This window comes from Terrapene carolina, unplaced genomic scaffold, assembly GCF_002925995.2.
Source record: "Terrapene carolina triunguis isolate 2854851 unplaced genomic scaffold, T_m_triunguis-2.0 Scaffold132, whole genome shotgun sequence".
In the NCBI taxonomy this organism is placed as follows: Eukaryota; Metazoa; Chordata; order Testudines; family Emydidae; genus Terrapene; species Terrapene triunguis.
In genome coordinates this window covers 6,033,788-6,055,463 of record NW_020664483.1, presented here as the reverse complement: position 1 = coordinate 6,055,463, position 21,676 = coordinate 6,033,788, and the positions used below count along the sequence as shown (strand labels likewise).

General features: G+C 45.0%; 1 protein-coding gene across 1 annotated transcript in view; it reads right to left on the bottom strand.

The window, feature by feature from the left end:
* Positions 1-19,463, bottom strand: part of SHLD1 (shieldin complex subunit 1) — a 66,565-nt gene extending 47,102 nt beyond the window's left edge. The window contains exons 1-3 of the mRNA XM_026653140.1: positions 19,394-19,463; positions 13,860-13,971; positions 12,159-12,331 (exon numbers count right to left, since the gene is read on the bottom strand). Of these exons, the coding sequence (XP_026508925.1) occupies positions 12,159-12,324 (166 nt within the window). The 5' untranslated portion in view covers positions 12,325-12,331; positions 13,860-13,971; positions 19,394-19,463. The remainder of the gene's footprint in view (positions 1-12,158; positions 12,332-13,859; positions 13,972-19,393) is intronic.
* Positions 19,464-21,676: the final 2,213 nt, after the last annotated feature.

The following is a 21,676-nucleotide window of genomic DNA, read 5'->3' as shown; positions in this document are numbered from 1 at the left end:
TTCCACCATATGCGTCTGATGAAGTGGGTATTCACCCACGAAAGCTCATGCTCCAATACTTCTGTTAGTCTATAAGGTGCCACAGGACTCTTTGTCGCTTTTTACTGGAAATTGTGTCACCTTCATTTAAATTTTAAAGTTTGTGTTTTACTGAATTCATTATTGAAATGACTATTACATCCAATACCGAACCTCTGCCCTGTGTTATTTATTCTGGTGAGAAATTCCATTTATTTCACGCTGTCCCACGTTTTCAGCTGCCCACGTGTTGCAGAGTTTTGCACTGACAGTGCATGACTCGCAATTCATGGATTCTAAATACAACCAGAATCTGAACCAGGGCTTTGTCACATCCTTAAAAACTAGTGTGAACATTACGTTGTACTAGCCTAGACCATGAGAGTATTTACTACTCCTATTCCCAACCCCACATCCTATCAGCTTTCCTCTGGCCAAGGAGGGCTTGATAAAGAGCCAACAAAGTGCTTTAAGAAGTTGGCCAAAGAGTTCATCAGAGAAAGGTGCGGATATTTATATTCCAGTAGCACCCAGAGATCCCATTCTGCTAGGTGCTGTTCAGCCAAACCGAGACGCTCTGCGGCAGGGACTAACTGCACAAAGCACGGGGAGGGGACGAGACACCTTATCCGCTAGGCCACAGCCCACGCTCCACCTCAAGAGTCTCCTTTCTACTGGGCTCTCCTCATCCAGCCCCCTTTCCCCTCAGGAGCAGGGAAATCAAGCTCGTGGCCCCCACAGGGAGATCAATTTACATTAGCATGATGTGCTGCTAGGGGGCAGTCAACCTTCTTTTAAATCACTGACCATCCATTTAGCAGCCCCCAAAAAGTTTCCTCAGGAAGGGGATGCTTGTGACAGACACACCGTCAAAGATGTAAGTGGCCCGATTCTCCATTCTGGGTCACCTGTTCTGTTGTGGCTCAACTGAAATCAATGGAGCTGCACCAGCATAACATCAGTGTCACTGAGTGAAGAATCAGGCCCAGGAAATCACTGACGCACCTGTCCTCGCTGGGACACCATCTTGTAATGCTTTTTTGTGGGGTGGAGAAACAGGAGGAAGAGACAGAAGGTGTCTCTGTGAAAGCAGCCGGCGGATATCTTCCTCCTGTTGGATGTACAGCACAATTCCAGCAGCACCGCACAACTGCAGGTCCGTAAACGTCATTAATCCCTGCTGTAGCTCAGTAAAAAACACGCCCCCTTTTCAAAATCAGAGCCGGGGCATGCACGGAGGATGGAAAGGTACAAAGCTAAGTTACAGGGGCGGGGGGGCTACTGCGAGTTCATCTTCATACCAGGCTGTGAGCCTTGCCCCTGGCCTCAGAGGCAGAGCACAGGAGGATTTCAGCTTTCGATAATTCAGCAGCTGGGCTAAGATTGGAGCTGGTTGGGAGCCACCATTTCTGTTCCATGGAAATTCCGACATTGCACAGTTTGCACCGGGCACTGCAGTGGCTGGGTTTTTATAACCCCAATGCTGCAATCTAAGTATAAACACACACAAAACATGCTCTTCTAGAGTACGAATTCTCTGCCACACCTCTCTTCACATCCAAAGGAAATTATGAATGCAAAATCAAGAGCTTTCAGTTTATTGGCTATGCTATCCTTATCGGCAATGACATGACTGTTGTGACTCAGAGTAACAGTCTGGTTCCTGGCTCGCCCTTACTCCAGGATGGGAGGGGAATAGTCTGAGCCAGCTATGCAGCTGGCCTGGGATTACCTCCCTTAGCACAAAAGCACAACTGCACTGGCTGCTGCGACAGGATGGCAGAGAAAAGGCTCCACACACTTCTCACCCCTGTGTGGAAAGAAGAGCTGATGCCCACAATGCAGGGAATCCGTGCCAAGGAACAAAGGGGATTCTTACACCTATTTGCTCCCATGCATAGGAGCAGAATGCAGGTGACAATCTGGCCCGACTGGGGCAGACCGTTGGCCCCAAAATATGTATTTGAAAATCAGAGCCACGAAAGGCCAAATGAAGCACTCTGCGGAAGGCCAAGGGGCTGATCCCACATTCCTGTTGCATCCAAAACTCTTACTGGCTTCAGTGGGAGTTCAGAGTGTGCAAGGAATTAATTATGCAGATATATCGAGCACAGTCCTCCTGTGCCATTAGAATATAAAGTCTGTGTTTAGTACTTGGAAACCGATTCATTTTCCTGGAGTGGGATCACAGGCGGTTTGAATGCAGTAAGTGCCCAGTCCTGGGAGGAGCCGAGCCCCCCCCAGCCCCGTGAAATTAAATGGGAACTGTAGGTGCTCATCAGCCTTACTGGATTGGGCTCCATGGACCTGATCCAGATCCAATGTCAAGAGGAACTATAGTCAAGGAAAAATCTTTGGAACACGCTCTTTCTAAATCTCCTTCTCATTTCTAAAAACAATCCATGGCGACTTTTCTTCCTTAGACTGCATCTAGAATAAGAGATCTGCTTCTCTTTCTCGGGGTTTATTTTTAGTTGAATGTTCTGTAGAACACATTCTTGAAAAATTAATTACAGATGGCTACAGGGACACGCAACCCTTCATCTAGCTGGCAATCTCAGGTTTTCTGTGTCGCATGGCTTAATTTACTTGTATTAATTTTATATAAGCCACGATTTAGCTTTGCTACTTCATTTAATATTTCATGCAATTGCACCACTTTGCTAACAGACACTACAAAACAAAACTGTCTAGAGCTTCCACGGCTGTGAAGCCTGTGTGGCTTCATTAATCTCGTCATAGCAATGCTAATTTACTCCAGCTGGGAATCCGGCCCATTGTATCAAGGTGTGTACGTGCCGCATTAAGATTTGAAATATTTCAGAATCACTCCAACGAGCTTTGAAGAGGGAGATTTTTTTTTTTAATTGTACTTGAGGGATGCTTTGGTCGAGGATGGAGTGAGTGCACTGGGAATAAAAATAATAATGATTAATTGGAAGCACAATTTCACATCAAGCCTGAAACCTGAAAATCAACACGCTCATCTTAAAACAAAAACAAACAGAAAAACCCCCAGCTGTGTGAATATCTTCTTTTTCCTGGAAAACGACTAAAACGACCACCTCAACAAGGGATCAAACACAGACATAAGGAATAGCCAGAGATCTAATTAATTCTAAAAATTCTGAAGGAATTTTGACTTTCATGCTTCAGAATTTAAGCCAGCCTCTGACTAGCAGAGATCAGGCTGAGACCTAATGGGAGGGGGAGGGGGGAGCAGATTATCCCACATCTGCCTACTGGAGAGGATCGTTATACTTTTCTCTGGAGAATTAGATGCTGGTCGCTGTCAGAGACAGACTATGGACTAGATGGACCTTGGGGCTAATCTAGTCTGTACCACATGGAACATAGCAATTGCCAGATTAGAATCCATGCTCCCAACTCCACTACAGCTGTGTCAGAGAACCCACTTACAACAATGCAAGGACCTACAATTGCAGTCCCCAATTTTAAAAACGGGTGGGGAAAAAAAATCAATAAAAACGGAAAATGAAGGGTAGCAGGTGGGGCGAAGGGGAGGGGGTGCCTGGTACTCCCAGGATGCAGCGGGTGGGCCCAGGGGGCGGTAACCTGCAATATAGCGGTGGAGGAAGTCGTCTTCTCCCTGCAGACCTGCTGCTGCTGCAGGACAAGGCTCCTTTCCTGTCTCACCCCCCACGGTGCAGAGAAAGCGGACGGGGCTGTGCTCAGGAGGGGAACAGAAGGCTGCCCCTCAGCCAGACAGCCCCTTGCTGACCCCCTGCAGCACAGCTCCATTTGCTTTGCCTGTAAAAAATGCCCAGTTACCAAAAAAGCCAAAATCTGGAGGGGAGGAGGGGGAACAGTGAAACCCAAATCCTGGCTTTTTCAAAACCCAGAATTTTTCAGACGGAAAAAAAAAAAAATCAGCAAATCCCAGTAATGAACGGCCTTACAACAGCGCTAATCACCAGACATTCTTCGTATTCAACGGCTTGGCCCAGTTCAGGGGTAGGTACAGTCATGTCTACGCTCAAACAACATAATCAAGCTCTATAGCAGTGGTTTTCAACCTTTTTTCATTTGGGGACCCCTACAAAGTTTTGAATGGAGATGGGGACTCCTTTGGAAATCTTAGGGATAGTCTGCGGACCCCCAGGGGGCCACGGGCCACAGGCTGAAAACCACAGTTCTAAAGCATTGTTGTTCTCACTGGATCTGCTGACACGGCTGTAACGTAGACACAGACTAAAACTCTATTCCAAAAACCACAAAAATACTTCACCAGCATTTGACAGGAACAACGTTACGCAGAAAACTACACACTATAAGCTAAGCAGTGAACAATCAAGTCTCCTTTGGCAACATTTCCAGATCAGGATCTTCGGCTGGAGTAAACTGATGTAGCTCCACTGAAATCAGTTGAGCTCCACAGATTTGCAACAGCTGAGGATCTGGGCCTTCTGGCAGAAATGTATAGATGTTAATTTTCCTCCTCCACCACCAGTACCTGAAGTTTAATTGTACCTCCATTTGATACATTTCTAATATATCAGAAGTCAGTAATATTCATCACTAGAGGGCAGCAGAAATCAAACTACCATTCCTTAACTTAGTATATTCTAAACGCTAACATCCGATACTGGGTTATTTCAGTGGGACTCTTAGGAGTTCTCTTATGAAAAAGAAAAAAAAAAAAGAGTACAAAGTGTATGTATATAAATCCCTCCCGATCAAGCCAAACATCAGAACGTGCATGGCAGGCAGATATTTTGATTATTATTTTTTATTAATTTTTGCATGCACAAGTGTGCATCTGCCTTTGCACACAGTAACAATGACTGTGCAGATGCATGGGCATTTAGGCTTCTAAATTCCCATTTGCACATCTAAGCTCTGCATGGAACTGTGGCAACCGTGCATGTAAGTGGGCCTCCTATTTTAACTAAAATTTGGCTCTGCATGGATAACATGACCGGAGAAAACCTGTTTTAGACTTACAGGGTATGTACAGACTCATCTAATGAGCTTTTATATAAAGCCTGTGCTCTTTGACATGACACTTCCTCCTTAATGAATGCAGCGAGTTAAAACGTGTTCTAGAAGTTCCATTTCTCTTGGTAGTTAGGTAACCAAGCCGGGTTTTTCTTTAATGTACAGGATAAAGAATGAATACATTGAATTTTATATTGCCATGAACTTCTGAGTGGCCTCTCAAGTGCTAGCACTGACCCACATGGCTTGACGATATTAAAAGTACACCCTGTTCCTTTAATGTTCAACATTCCACAACAGCACACATGCATAACCCAAGTACAAGAAAAAAACGACAGCATGTAAAACCATTTCTTCTCATCACATACATGACATCGCTCGACTGGAAAAGATGGAAGAGGCTCTTAAAAGGCAAAGAGAGCAGTAAACAGAACAGTTAGGGACTAATCAGAATAAATATGCATCGATATGGACAGGTTTCATTTCAGATACTAATTAAAACAAATATCGTAACCAGTGCAAAACAGAGCAGGGAGAGGCGGGTAACTGAAGGGTGCTGTCTACACAGCTATTTTTAGCGTGGTAGCATGAGCCCGAGTCTGTGGACCTGGTCTTGGAACTGACTGCTGCAGGCTGTGTAGACATACCCTGGGTGGGCAGGGAGGGAAGCATCTGGGGTAGCCTGTGAAGGGTCTTGTTCCCAGGACCAGCTTTCAGATTCTCAGCCTCCTTACATCACAGGGTGCATCTGTGCATGGGGCCAGAGCCTCAGCACGCGTCCAACTACACTGCTCCTTTGAAGCCAAATTTAAACCAGATGATGATCCAGCCCTTAAGACTCTTTTGGACTCTGACCTCTGCTCCGGTCACATCACCAACATCCCCCTGCTTCCTCCCCTTCCTAATTCCCTCCTCTCCTACTCCCTTGCTCCACTGATATCATCTCTTCCCTACAATGTCTCTTTTCCTTTCCACCTTTTTCCCACCTACCCACCCCACCCCTCCAAAGTCATCACTTGTAACAATTTTCATAAACCCTCCACAGAATGAATTAGAGGTGAGTAAGGCTACAGTTTTGTCACCGAGGTTGCGGAAGTCACGGAATCCGTGACTTGCAAAGACCTCCGTGACTTCAGCCCTGGTGGCTGGGAGTTGCAGGGTCCTGCCACCTCCAGCAGCAGGGAGCTGCAAGGTACCCCCATCGCCTGAGGCAGCAGACCCCCACGCTCCCAGCCACCGCAGGTAGGGAGGGGTACCCCGCAGCTCCCCAGCCGCTGCCATAGGGAAGCAGGGGGACCCCTGCAGCTGCTGGCTGCCGTGAGGGGCAGGGGGAGCCCTGCAACTCCCCACTGCGGTGGTGGCAGGGGGATTCCCACAGTTCCCTGGCGCTAAGAAGGGGGCAGGGGGACCTTGCAGTTCCACTCCGTCGCTGGAAGCAAGGGGACTCTGGAGCTCTGACCCCCGTGGGTGGTGGGGGCCCCAGAGCTCCCAGCCACCCTGCAGCTGCCCGGTCCCTTCCCATTTTGTCATGGTTATTTTTAGTAAAAGTCAGGGACAGGTCATGGGCTTCCGTGAATTTTTCTTCATTGCCCGTGACCTGTCCGTGACTTTTACTAAAAATAGCCATGACAAAATCTTGGCCTTAGAGAGGAGCCAACTTTCCCCATGATCCTTCGCTTGGATGCTGTATCCCCTTCCTCACACCCTTTATTTTTTAAGACTGCAGAGCTCTTAAGGGCAAGATCCATGTCTTCCTCTGTGTCCGAACAGCACTTAGCACATGTTGGATGCTACCATAATGCAGACAACAGCAGCAAATAAAGGAACAGAATATAGGTTTCGTTAAAAAAAAACCTCAGCAAAATCGAAATATGAATTTAAATATTTTAAGACCTTTTTAGAAACTTGAAATGATAAAAAAAATTTGCCTGGATTTAAAACAGTCCCCAACAAAGCCAGTATCCCAAATCCTGCAATGTTGTGCTAGGATACGAGTAATGCAGATTAGAAATGTTATAAACATAGTCATTTCATTTTCTTTTCTGAGCCGAGCAAAAAAAAAAAAGCAAAAAAAGATGCAAAGTACAATTTTCATCAGCTTTAATATTCTAAGGTCCCTTGCTGTATAAACTAGGAAATTTTGAGAGTGAGAGAGTGTGTGTGTGTAAATATGCTCTTTCTGACCTACCAATGTCCCTTTAACTTCATTACAAAATTCAGTTTACTGCTGGATATGCTGTATCTTTGTTACAGCAGGAGAACGCTCACTTGCTAAAGAATCATAAATCACTAATTCGTCCGTACGTTTAGTGTTTATTAGCATTTCCATGTGACTGGGAGCACTGTTTTGTTGATTCAACAGTCTAATGGAGTTACCCAACTGCTATGATGCAACATTTCCCTTCCAACAAAATGATATATCCTCCCTCTGTTATACACACTTTGATTTGTTCCTAGGTTACACTAAGGATACATAAATATTTATTCGGGATGCCTGAAGGCTGAATGACATGCTTTCTGGTCAATATCAATCCAGGACAGGAGGAATGCCAGAAAAATATTACTTTGTCTCCATCTACATCTCCACTAAGAAAAGTTGTTATGTCTGAGAGACAGTGACTCCTGCTGGCTGTACTTCTGTGTGCCGAAAAATTAACATTGGAGCAAGCGAGACCACTGTCCTTGTCAAACTACAAATGGCATTTAAAACAGAGTTCGAAAAATTATCTGTCATTCCCACTGCCTAAACCATAGGAGCCGATCTCCAAGTCGAAACGCTTTATAGTACAGGTTAGAACAAATCGCTGCTCTGAACTTCAATCTTACAAGCTGGCGTGCTACCACCGCTTATCATGCTGACCAATATGCTCTCATTGTTCCCTTCCGCTCCCCCCTTTCTCTGTCTGTATCCATCTGTTGTCTCTTGTCTCATACTTAGATGGTAAGCTCACTGGGGCAGGGACCATCTTTTTGTTCTGTGTTTGTACAGCACCTAACACAGTGGGGTCATAGTCCATGACTGGGGCCCCTAGGTGCCACTGCAATACAAATAAATAATAATAAGTCACTGGAACACTTTTCACTATTTCATGAGAGGAGGAAACAAGAGCTAGGATTGTAACTCTAAGATTCTTTGGTATGATTTAATTCTCTAAGAAAGTTCCCCTTAGATGTAGGGTTTGGTTTTCAGTGCAGTTATGTTTTCTGCAGCCAAGATGATTGAGGGTACGACTACGTTGCAAAAAAACCAACCAAACAAACCCCGATTCAGGGCTGAAAATAGCAGTGTAGACGTTCCTGCTTGGGCTGGACCCCAGGCTATGAAACCCGGCGAGTGGGGGTTGGTCTCAGAGCCTGGGCTCCAGGCTGAGCGGGAACATCTGTACTGCTATTTTTAGCCCCGTTGTACTGCAAACCTATAGTGCTCAAGTCAGTTGACTCGGGCTCTGAGACTTGCTGCTGCGGGTTGTTTTTTTGCAGTGCTGACTTACAAAGGACTTATGTAAGCTTAAACAACCTAGATTAGAAAGCAGACGTCTCCTTTTAAAACGTTAATGATTTTATAGATGTGCACAGGTGAATGTGCATGTAAAATGTTGATGCTGTTCCATACAGCAGGCACTCAGATATTTGGAGCAGCATTGTTTTATATAGACGCAATTGTATAGAAAACGACACTCAAATAAGTATTTGTTTAGATTGCAAGTTCTTCGGATCAGGGCTGTCTTATTATGTGTAGTCAGTGTCCATCACAGCTTCGGCTCTAGTCAGGGCTTCTAGGTGCAATTATCATGTGAATAAAAGAAGAAGAGGAAGAATCTGGGGCCTGATCTTTCATTCTCTGCGAAACCCAAAGCGCCCACGGAAGTCAGCGGGTGTTGTTCGTGAACAAAGATGCAGGATCTGGCCTCTACTGCCGAAAAACACAACATGAAGTTTCACGTTTGAGCAGTTTGTCTTTTCATGTGTCATGGCTGGCTGATTAGCTGTAAACTCCATGCTCCTCAAACCAGTCTCGGGACTGCAGAGTAATCACCTCCTACACCCCAACATTAATCACCAACACAATTAACTCAAATAGCACCAACCCTTGTTGGAGAAGAATAGGACCTGAGCAAATAGCTCATGATACACACACCCATCACAGGGATTGCCCACAAATCCCAGCACTTGTGGATACACCTATAAAGGCTTACAGAAAACCTGTGACACACACTGTCTAAAACAAACCAACCCCAGCCTATCACATTATCAGAGCAATTCCTCTACTAAAGCCGAGAGAGAGATTCATTTGGCATATTTTCACTAGCAACAAGGAAATACATCATGACACTATGACGCACAAGTGGACACTTTACCATTACCAAGATCTGAAGTTAATCAAGGCTCAAATTAGAACAGAAATATCGATTGGCCAAATCTACTATAACCACTAGGTCACGTAGCCTCCTCCAGTGCTCCTACTGTCAACAGACAAAACATAGCAATGGCTGGAATCCCTAGCACAGATGAATGCTATTTTACTTGAGACACAATCCTGGAATTATCAGACTGGAAACTGAAGGAAACTGCCCAGGCCTCATAAACTAGTAACACCCCTGCTAGGCTAGGTTCATTGGGTGCTTATCCTCTGTCTCTGCAATATAGTGAGCGATCAGTAGGGTGCTGATGTCTAAACGTTACCATCCCTGGTAGTCTGCTCAGCCCTTAAGCAAGTATCTTGTGTCAGGAACACGAGGAAGAGGAGTTAAACACCTCCTTTTAACTATTTAAATCTCCAAAGTGAACAGAAATTTCACAGGGATTTTGCTAGCTTTGCCTGCAAACAGAAGAAATATTTTTTTTCTTTTAAAAAGGTATTTGCAAACCTCTTTGCAAATGACTTCCCAACCTCACCTAGTTTTATTTTAATCCAGGCTTTTTAATGCAACTGCCACAAGCCTTCGTAACCCTCGGTGCATCAGGACTGAATAGGTGATGCAAGTGGTGGGTTCAATGCAGTTTGGATTTAAAATTCCAGAAAGGAGTGAAGGCTAAATACAAACATATCCAGCTTTGCCCCATGTGTCACTCCTGCTGATGATGACAGCAGCAGCAAAAGCCGCGCACAAAGGAATACTGTTCTAGTGGGTCTTAAATCAAACAAAATTATTTTAACTGGAAATATTTAAAAGTAGCAAACAACACAGTAGCACCACTTAGTTCACAAGTAAAGTGATTCCCCCGTCACAAACTTCCCCTCACAAAATAACGTCAGGCTGGATCACATGATGTAACATATTACTGCCCATTCTTCTGACACCAGCATCTTGTTCTAACATCAGTGCTCCCCTTCCGCCGCAACATGGCAACTGACAAGGGCTGGCAAGTTGGCTTCGCAGTGGTGGAGAAATCAGTGAGGCGAATCTGGGGATAGTCTATGCGGGTCAAAAAATGGGTTTGTTGGTTTTTTCCCCTGTGGAAAATTCCAACTTTTCAGCAAGAAAACTGAAAACCAAAAGTTCTCAGCCAAATAATAAAGAGAAAACTGAAATTTTTGATTCAGAAATGTTGCCATGCTGCCTCATGGCAGTTGTAATTCAGGTACCTCATAACACCATTCTTCTTTATGGGCTGGGCTCCCTGGCTGGACTACATCTCCCATGATGCACCACATTCTCCCTTCTCACTGAGATACCACAGTGCATCACAGCAATCACATAGCCACAGTGCATCATGAGACATTTAGTCCCTTGGGGAGCTTGGCACATAGAGGCAAATGGGACATTACATACCCAAAAAGTACAACCAACTCCCATTAAGGCACAACGGCTTTATTTCAAAATAAAAATTTCCAGCCAAAATCAAAATTTTTTGGATTTTGGATATTTGGGGGGTTTTTTTATGAAAAAAGTCTAAATTTTCTGTGGAAAGCCGACACTTTTTGCTGAAAATTTAATTTAGGTCAAAACCCAATTTCCCATTGAAAAACAGCTTTGACAGAAAATTTTCAACGAGGCTTCAAGAGCTAACGGTAATCAGAGCCCCAGGCAGAGAGCAAATTCTCCTGCTGCTCACATAGCTCCAATCCCATAATCTTGTATAACCAAAACCAAGACCACCACATAGCCTGTCTTCTCATGACTGAACATTTGCACCCCTATTAAGAACTTGGAAGACTGTGTGTAACAGAGCCACCTAGTGACACCTACGATAACTATATTAGTATTGTATTTTAATGCACCCTCTCAAAGGCACTCCGACCACTGTAGAATAATTCATCCTTACAAAACACACAAAGGTAGTGGAAACTGGCCAGAGTCGCTCTCAGAAAGTACAAGCAGAACAATACCTGTATACATATCACATCCATAACAGTTACATTAAATGAACTTTCAGGTTGTAAAGTCACATGTTCAAAAATTAGAAAAATACCAGAATTAAAGTTGTTGATACAATCTCAATTCAGCTCCCTTGTGGATAAATACAACAGTGCAGCTTAGAAAGTGGGAACTGGCCCAAAGCTTAGTTTCTTGACCATTTTTGCAGAAATCCCCCCTCTCTAAGAAACAAAACAAGGCAAGAAAGTTAACCATTGGCTCCTAGTTGCTGAGCATAATCAGATCCTACAGCAAGCTTATTACTAATCCACAAGGAATGCAGCACACCCAGCCTTTCAGTTGCCTGTTTCTATAACCTTTTATAAACAGAACACTTGTTCTGCACCGGTTTAATGAGGACACATGTTGCAGATGGGGGAAAGGAAGGTAGAAGGATTTGCAGAGTAGATGTTTCCTTGCTTGTTGTAATTGTACAAAGCAATGTTTTTCCTCATGCCTATGAGTGCTTTAGGATGGTTTCTGTGGGTTGGCCTCAGGTAACTCCCTCCTCCATGAGCACAGTGACACCAGAAAGCAGCAACCCTCTCGACTGCTCTCACATGTATTGGCAATCCATAGCGCACTTTGTATTTACTAGGAAGCACAGAATCATAGTGCACTTCCAATAAGCCACACTTTGCACTAAGACAGATGCACTTGCATCGAACTTCAGCAAGCTGTTTGCTGCTCATTCAAACAACACTCTGCCTGAAGCAATAAATATTGACCCAACAGGTCTATGTCTAAAGGAAGTGTGTGTGTGTGAGTGTGAGTGAGAGAGAGAGAGAACAGGAATATTTACATTCATTGTTTAGTCTTTACCTAAGCATGCTGATGAGGCAAAAGTATCCACAGAACTACAAGGCTCGTCACTGGTCCCAGTGTTGTGTTCAAGCAGGAAGCTGTCTGTTATATCATAAGCAGAGGGAAGGTCCAGTATGCTGCTGTCCTCTGAGGGGTGGCTCGATGCTGTTTCATCTCCCTCCATGGCCTCACTGCAGTGAAGACACAACTGTTACTGAGATCCAAATTTCAGAGTAGCAGCCGTGTTACTCTGTATCAGCAAAAAAACCGAGGAGTCCTTGTGGCACCTTAGAGACTAACACATTTATTTGGGCATAAACTTTCGTGGGCTAAAACCCATTTCATCAGATGCATGCAGTGGAAAAGACAGTAGGAAGATATATATATATATATACACACACACACACACACACAGAGAGAACATGAAAAAATGGGTGTTGCCATACCAACTATAACGAGACTAATCAATTAAGGTGGGCTATTATCAGCAGGAGAAAAAAAACTTTTGTAGTGATAATCAGGATGGCCCATTTCCAACAGTTGACAGGTGTGAGTAACAGTAGGGGGGAAAATTAGCATGGCGAAATAGTTTTACTTTGTGTAATGACTCATCCACTCCCAGTCTTTATTCAAGCCTAATTTAATGGTGTCCAGTTTGCAAATTAATTCCAATTCAGAAGTTTCTCGTTGGAGTCTGTTTTTGAAGTTTTTTTGTTGGAGTATTGCGACTTTTAGGTCTGTAATTGAGTGACCAGGGAGGTTGAAGTGTTCTCCGACTGGTTTTTTAATGTTTTAATTCGTGATGTCTGATTTGTGTCCAAATGCTATTTTGTAGCATGAAAACCCAAAGGAAAGCAAACTCCAAAGAGTTCGTCTGGTCATGCTCTTTATCATCACACAACAGAATTCTGGTTTCAGCATTTAGTCATTGATTAAACTAAGGGAGAGTGGGTCTAAGAAGAGGAAGGCGGTATGAAAGAAGTAGATTTTGCTGTTCTTGGGCAGAGGGGATAACTTGGAAGTCTAAGCATCAAGGCTGACATACCTGGACTCCCTGGAAACACATGGAGTCCAGGAAAATACTGAGGCACGTGCTAAACACAGAGCACATGACCCGAGTTAGACTGCTCATGTAGTTAAAATTAAGGACATGCTTGGAGCCCTTTTTCTGGATTGAGGCCTCTAGCAGCAGCTGGGTCAGCTCATCCCTTCATTCTCCTTACGTAGATAAACTGAAGGTGCTGCAGCTCACTGGTGGACAGGAGGGTGTCTGCTCGGCATGGACATTAATACTCCTATGCTACATGTCAAAACACTGGAACTATGCCTAGGAATCCCTGGCCAAAATTCCATCTCTGCACCATGTGCCGTGCACCACACTTCAGCTATCCTCCACCCTAGTCATATTAGTTACAAGTAGAGCTTCCAACAGTCTAGTTGCTGTACAGGCATAAAAGAATGCAGTCGCTTATGCTCTTCAAGACACAGCAAAAAGAGGGAAGGGAGGGCAAAGGGGAAAAACACACAAGCTAGGTGGTGATTGGCCACATCCTTATAACGCCATAATGGATTTCTAGAAGCTGTACAGCCAGTCTCCAGTTAACTTGCTCCCAGGCCTATAGTGGAGAGGCTGATCTCAGAGGAAAAGTGACGGTGTGACTGAACCTGTGAGTTCTCAGATGCGCAAGAGGGGGACACATCATTTCATTTGCATCGTACCTGTGAGTGGATCACTGATGATTGAGTAACCCTTTGGGCAGTAAACAGGTTGCCAGTGTTTGTGATCATCTGTCACACAGGTTTCCCTTCTAGGAAGTCTGTCAGCTGCAGCCTTTTGAAATGAAAAACAGGTCATTAGATTCCTTGCATCAGCTGATCATACTGCCAGAATGGTATGACCTTCAAAACGTGTGTGTCACTTGAAGTCAACACATTCCCCACTGTTTGTCAGGACTGACACAGGAGTGGATCTTCCCTGGGAAATAAAAACAGCACATTTATGAAATAATTTCCTTCAATCTTTTTACAGTGAGGCCGGCCTCATTGAGAAGTTAACACCCTCCATACTTGTATTGGTAGGTTGATGCCATGTGAGCTCTCATTTATTCAAAAACTTTGAAGCGGGGAACTAAAAATCAAACGGCCTCCTTACTTAGCCCATGCCCCCATGTGCTGGGAAAACAGCCGTTCATTCACACCTACCCAGTATGCTCGGTTGCTGCCATTCTGAAGCCAGCAGAGTGTTATAACACCTGTTCGTGCTGTACCAAGGCTTTCCAGGAAATATATTCTAGGAAGAGGATATGATCTAGCGTTCAGAGCTGGCACCAGACTCAGGAGACCTGGGTTCTATTTTCCACTCAGCCAATAAACTCACTGTCACTGGCAACCATATTTTCAAGGATTGGCCACTTACTGGCAATGTCTCAATTTGAGACAACTTTGTCCTGAGCATCTGCAGCTCCCATTGACTTCAATTGGAGATGTGGGTGCTCAGAACTTCTGAAAAATGAAAGCCAAGGTGTTTCGAGTCAGAAACCAAAAATCTGAAACCTGCAAACACAGTACTGAAAATTGCGGCCTTCGTGCCGCTGAAACTCGGTTTTCCCATCTGTAAAAAGGTGATGATAATGCACGCCCACCTCAGTAACGCACTCCCAGATCCTATGATCCAAGGTGCTATATTAACCCCAAATATCATTATCCCTAATTTTACTTGGAAGACAGACCAAGTTGGAGATCAGACTTTTTGAATCCAAGCACAACCTGGTTAGAACAAGTTCTCAGTATATGATTGAAAAATAATGAATAGTAAACAAAAACTGGACTAGCCACCTCACAAAACATAGGCCAAGATTTTCAAAGGGAGCTAATGTTTTTAGGTGTCCAACCAGAGACCCCTTAAAGGGACCTGTTTGCTGAAATCTCCTCTCTCACAATCAAACTCCTTTAAGGTATCTCAAGTTGGACACCTAAAATCACAAGTCACTTACAAAAATTTGGACCATCACACCAGCCCCAATGACTGTACAAATCTAAACTTAATGTATGACAAACAAGAGGAGAGGAAACGAAAGACAAGGGCGACAATAATAAGATGAGGAAGTATGTCATGGACCCATCTGGACTTTGAGGAGGGATCTGAATGAGAGGGAAGTGACTTGGGAAGGGCAATCCAGACATAAAGGCAGAAGGCACAGAGATGTTCGTGCTAGGCGATAAAGCAGGTATAGATGGGTGGAAATGCAGAAAGAAACTCAGTGAAAGGAGCACGCAGGGTCTGTGTGATGCAGGGCTGGGGCATTCAAGATGGACGGAGGAGGCTGAAGTTGGTATCCAAAAGATCTCATGAGGGGGAGACTGGAGCAGTGAAGTAGGATGATTAGAGACCAGTGATTTCACCCCGGTGAAGAGTTGTTTGAAATGTTATGGAGGGAAAAGCTCCAGGATTTGGAGACAACCTGGGTGGGAGAGGAGAAGGAGGAGTTGAAGGTGGCCCCCAGGTTATAGGTCTGGTGGAGTTAGAAGCCATGATGCAGAACGGAGGTAGGGGAGAGAATTTGGAAGAGATTAGGAGCTTGGTTATGAGATGAGGGCGAGCGATCCAAAATGAAACCGTGAGAGACACAAGGTGAACCCTCGGCACTAAATTCAGAGCAGAGAAGTATCTGTGAGTGTCATTAGCATTGAGGTGGTCGTTAAACCCATGCAAGTGGAGGAGGTCACCCAAGAACACCATGGCCAGGGCCATGAGCACAGCCCTGAAGGGATTCTGATAGCACGTGGGAGCTGAGAGGAGAAAGAGCTGCCAAAGGAGCCCTGGAAAGGGTGGCCAGAGAGGCAGGAAGAGACCCAGAAGCTCCGTGAAACCAGGGACAAGTGGGATTCGAGGATGCAGGAATGATCAACTCTGTCAAAGGCAGAGGAAAGTGCAAGGGATGAGGTGGTCTGGGATAGACCTGAGATTTAGCCAGGAAGAGACTGGTCAAGACTTTGAGAGCAGTTTCTATGGGGCTTTGCACTTCCACAACTTGACCTGAAGTCAGGGCAGAGCTGGGAGGTGCTGAGCACACTGCAGGATGCAAAGGCCCCAAGGTGGATGTTTCAAAGTTCAGCTGTTTTTCTGTTATTCCCACAAAATAGAAGGAAATAGGAGAATCATACATTTTTCCCATAGTAAAAAAAAAAAAAAAAATCATTTTTACCTCCTCATAACTCTGAAGTCACTGCCAGGATTTTGCTCAAACTAAGAAAGACAGAAAGAAAGAAGTCCATCTTCAGACAGAAGCTAAGCAGGGGAAATTCCAATACCAAAGAGGAATATTTCAGAACATTATGAGCATGTGAATACAGAGGTTAATACAGAAACTGTTATCACTTCAGTGGAGCTGAGAGTGGGCACATCAATGCAAGACTGGGGCCTAAGACTACCATATTTCTGCCTCTCTCCTTTCTCTTCAAGACACTCTCCTTGTATGTTTCTGCCTTTCTACTCTCAGCTGATTTTAAAAAACTGTGTTGTAATGAATATTAAAAGTATGCAGATAATGACGAACGTTAAAAATCTGCATTCCTATCTTTTAAGTGTGGATCATCATAGACGTGTAGGAACACTGGTATCAGATGCAATGTTGTTCTATCTCAATATATTATTATTTATATTATTGTAGGGCCTATGAGTCTTAGTTGGGAACCAGGACCCTGCTGTGCTAGGCAATGTAAACACAGAACAAAAAGGCAGTCCTTGACCTAAAGAGCAAAATTTACAGGCATGTGGTACGGCATTATAACATACACATCTATTCAAATGTATTTGGTGTAATGTTTTTACACACTGCAAGGTCCACAAGCAGCTGGTGTAGATTGATATAAAACTCATTGGCCTTCCAGAGTCTGTTTCCCCATTTAGTTATTCTACTTAACCTCATATAATTCCCCTCATCTCAATGGAGATGCACTGCTGTTAACAGAATGGAAAATCTGTTCTCAGCCTCTAATCAGGGGGGTCAAATGTAACACCCATGGGCTGGATCTAGCCTGCAGAACAGTTTCATCCAGACTGTGGACTTCCCGTGAATATTCAGGTTTGTCTTCACAACCCCAGAGTCCACACTACCAGGGTGTGATTTGTAGAGCAGACCAGTGTGCTGTGCTCTAACACCCCTGTGTAGACCCTGCTAGTGTGCACTGATGAAGTCCTGATAAAAAACAGGACAACATCAACGCACACTAAGGAACATTTAGCATGCGCCAGCAGGGTCCATGTGGGGGAGTTAGTCCACAATCCAGACTCCGGTGCAGCAATCCAGCAAAACCTTGTGTACAGGTGTTGAACCACTTGGAAGCATTTAAGAGGCTCTGGAGAAGCGTAAAATAAATGTAGGTCATTACCAACATGGCTTATTCTTGGCTATTTCTATTTTAATAACTTTTGCTGGGTGTGGCCTGCATAAGCGGCAGAGTATCGGATCAGGCCCGCTATCTCAGGTGTGTTTGACACCCCTACTCTAGATCCTCCCATCCTCAGAGCTCTGACAGTCCCAGCAGTGCTTACCCCTGGCCTTTCTACACTCACGCACACTCTGATTCAGAGCATCGTCCTGCCCCCCACGAGGGCTGTCTCCTTGTAACACTGAAACAAGCAAGCCAAATTAAAGACCCACCCACCCCTTTAAGCATTAACATAATTTACGGCTAGCCCTGGGGTAGGTGAGCTGGAAGGGAACTCCTTGTGAATATTATGATGGGATCAGTCTCTGCGATTAGTATTTGTTAGAGCCAGTAAAACAAACATACATTTTTCTAAAATTTATGAGACACGGGTCCGTTTTTTTTTTTTGGGGGGGGGGGGTGGGAGGAGGTTGAAATGTTTGGCCCAGCTCCTTTATTTATCAGTCCGCCAGCGCTGCGTGTAAGCCAGCGGCTGTATTTTAACAGATGCTTTCCCCAGCTTTGTTTTGTAATGTTAATTTTCAGTTTAAGGGCTCGCCTGCTTATAATAAAAGCAAAACAGAGAAGAGTGCCCAGGGAAAGGCAACAAGGGACACCAAAAGTGAGCAAAAAGGCCTTCATATCAAGCCATTGGTTCCAAGCAGGGATGTGCAGCCCCCACTGATGGTACAAAGCCCTGTAGTGCTCCACTGTGGGGCCAGCCCCACACTGGTATTTACAAAGCCTGGCTTTCTAGCACAGCCAGGGTGGAGGAGGGATAAGAACGGCCACAGTGGGTCAGACCAAAGGTCCATCTAGCCCAGTATCCCATCTTCCGACAGTGGCCAATGCCAGGTGCCCTAGAGGGAATGAACAGAACAGGTAATTATCAAGTGATCCATCCCCTGTTGCCCATTCCCAGCTTCTGGCAAAAAGAAGCTCTAGGGACATTCAAGAGCATGGTTTTGCATGGGATAAGTTGCCACAGCCCCAATCCTGAAAGCAGGTAGCGGGGACCCCGCGCCTGCACTGGTCTATGCATGCAGACGGGCTCGCAGGATCGAGGCCCCGGCCCTACTTGGTGTGACTGCGTGCTGGCTGGGGGCGAGGCCTTGGGAGAGGTCTGTCTGCCTCCTGGCTGTAGGAAGAAGCTGTGACAGTCTGGGGGCAGCAGGGCTGATGGGTTGTCAGAGGGCAGGTGAACAGCACCCAGACCGCACTCACTGCCAGCCGCTCTCACATGCTCCCTGAAAAGGGCTCGGTAACAGCTCCCCAAGGGCAGGGGGACCCTTCCCCCTTTAGCCATCCATTCCTCCTGCGTGCCCCAGTGCTGCTCTACCAGCCCCCTCCCCAACCACACACAGACATCCCCCAGCCTCTAGCCAACACCCTGCTGCAGCCGCTGGTCACTCACTCAGATTCCCCAACTCCTTGCCCCCCATCTCCCCAGACAGGACAAAGTTGAGTGGAGAAGTCTTAAGGCCACTCTACTCTGCATGGCCCCTTACAATATGCAATCTGTTCCACCTTGCATTTAGCTGGGAGTCCCTTTCCCAGACCCGAAGAGCTCTGTCTCTATAAGCTCAAAAGCTTGTCTCTCTCACCAACAGAAGTCGGTCCAATAAAATATATTACCTCCCCCACCTTGTTTCCCAAACCTTCACATCACCCCCACACCCCAAATCCACTGGCACCCCCATGCAGCACCCCCACCCCAGCTAACACCATTAAAGCAACATGTAATCCTCAGACACCATCCCATAGAGACAGCCTGCAAGGGGAAAGGGAGCAGACCCTGATTAGCTTGTCGTTGTTATACTCACACAGTTGAAGCAGAAAAAACTGGGAGCTGCAGCTCCTGAACTGGAAGTGCATGAGCCATCTTTCTTGAGGGCATGAAAGCCAAACAGGAAGTAGTTGGGGGCTCATGTTTGCTAATGATCAATGGGTTACCAGCGGATGGCTGGAAACCATTTTTGTTGTGGGTAAAAGCAAACGGTTCTGAGAGTGCAGAACACCGAGAAACTGATCAAAAGAGGCACAGTTAAATAACAACTGTCCATCGATGAGAACAGGAGGGAAAAAACTGTTAAATGAAAAGAAACTTTTAAAAAAATCCCAGTCTAAAGAAAATACATATCCTAAAATCAAAAGCATGGTACCTGCAAATGCTATAATTGCCAGCATCTTACATCCAGGAGAACCTTGTGTGAACATTTAGTTCTGACTAGCAGGGAGACATGGTTTATAATTAAAGCAGTGAATGCCCGCCTGATCCTGTTAGCTCCCAGAATATTGTGGAAAACCTGGCACAGTTTCCTGCATGTAGAAGATTAGTGCATTTCAAAACAAAACCTCCAGACACAAAGACCAAAAAAAAAAATTTCTCAGGCATGCTGGAAGTCTAATTATTCTGTAGCTTCATTTGCTGTAAAATTTCTAGAAAACACATTTTTAAACTCTTCTCAGACCCCAAACCCACATGGACAACTTCATGGGGGAATCCTGTGCCTTCATAGACCCCGTTGTTGCCCCAGAAATAAATCTCCAGGATTCTAGGGAAATATATTTATGTTTTGTGTGTCTCAGATCTTTGTTTTGAGATGTTTAAAGTCTTCTGAATGCAGGAAAATGCATCAGGTTCCTCAGAATATTGGGGCGACCCAAGCACCTACTGTTTTGATTATTTTCTGATGTCAGTGAGGCTGAAAGTGGGCAAAGGGGCACACCCATGCAGGTCAATATGTAGGCCTAACCTTCTCCCCCCCAATTTCTTGCACCACATACTTCTTCCTAACCCCATATTTCTTATCTCTCCTTTCTCTTCAAAACACCCTTCTTTTCTGTTTCTGCTTCTTTCCTCTCAGATGATGTTTTAAAAACCAAATATAGTTTTTCCTGTGCATATTTACAGTTAAGTTTGCAGATGATGACACATGTTAAATACAAAGACAGTTCTGCAGATTTGAAATGTGGATTATTATAGATGTGTGGGAACACTGATATTTAGTGCAGTGTTGCTATACTCTAGAAAAGTCACAAGTACTTGGTGCAGCATTGTGATACACATGTATATACAAGGGTATCTGGTGCAATGTTTTCATTCAGTGCTAGCTCTGCGAGCAGTTGGTGTAGACTTTTTATGCATGAATAAGTACACGGGTGCTTTGTGCAGAACTGTTGTAGGTAGGCAGGTGATATATATTTAGACTGAAATTTCCCCCTCCCTCCTACCTTAGCCAGGCACAAAGCTAAAATGATCGAGCTTTGCGTGGATATCTCCATGGGCTCAGAGGGTTAGAATTCAGTCCCACAGCCCATGGGTATGCCCCAGGACTTTAATGTAGCCTCTCCGTGGACTGGAATAATGGCTACTACCTCGCCACAGAAAGTCTTGGCCACAGGATTCATGTTAATTAAGGATTCTATTACCCAGTCTTCAAGTCCCCCACTACCCAGTCTTCAAGCTTATTCAGGGCTGGCAAGAGACCACGCCACACCCCTTAGCAGCACACATGTGGAGAGATCCCCCCTCTGCTACACAAATGCTCCATTTGCTGCCTCTGTGCACATCCGCACACTTAAACAATGAATAGAGCCTACCTCGGGTGAATATGTACATTATTTCATTGATCAACCACACCCCATGTGCAATATGAACACACAAACAAAACTTAGAGGCCAGATACTACAGTGGTGAGGGCATTATAAGAATATAGATAGGATCGGATAGTACATAGAATTTACAGCATAATCCAATGTCAATATCAATTTTAAAAATCTCTTGCACACCCATCCAACCCCCTAAAACTAATCACTTCCACCTCCTGAGTTGCCTCTGCCCATCTTGACCCATTCTCTTGTCAAAAGCCTAGAAGCACAAACACCCAGGGTTGTGTAACACCAAGAGGCCATATGAACTCCACAGTCAAGGAACCCCTCACTGAAATTGCCCAGCCAGCAGCCCTCACCCACTTACACTGGATAGGAGGCAACACAGCAGAGTCCCCTGAGGAGAGAGGCAATCTCTAAGGTAGGCCAGATGATCCACACCATTTAAGGCTTTATAAGTCTAACGCAAGCCTTGAGTTGCACCAGGAGACAAA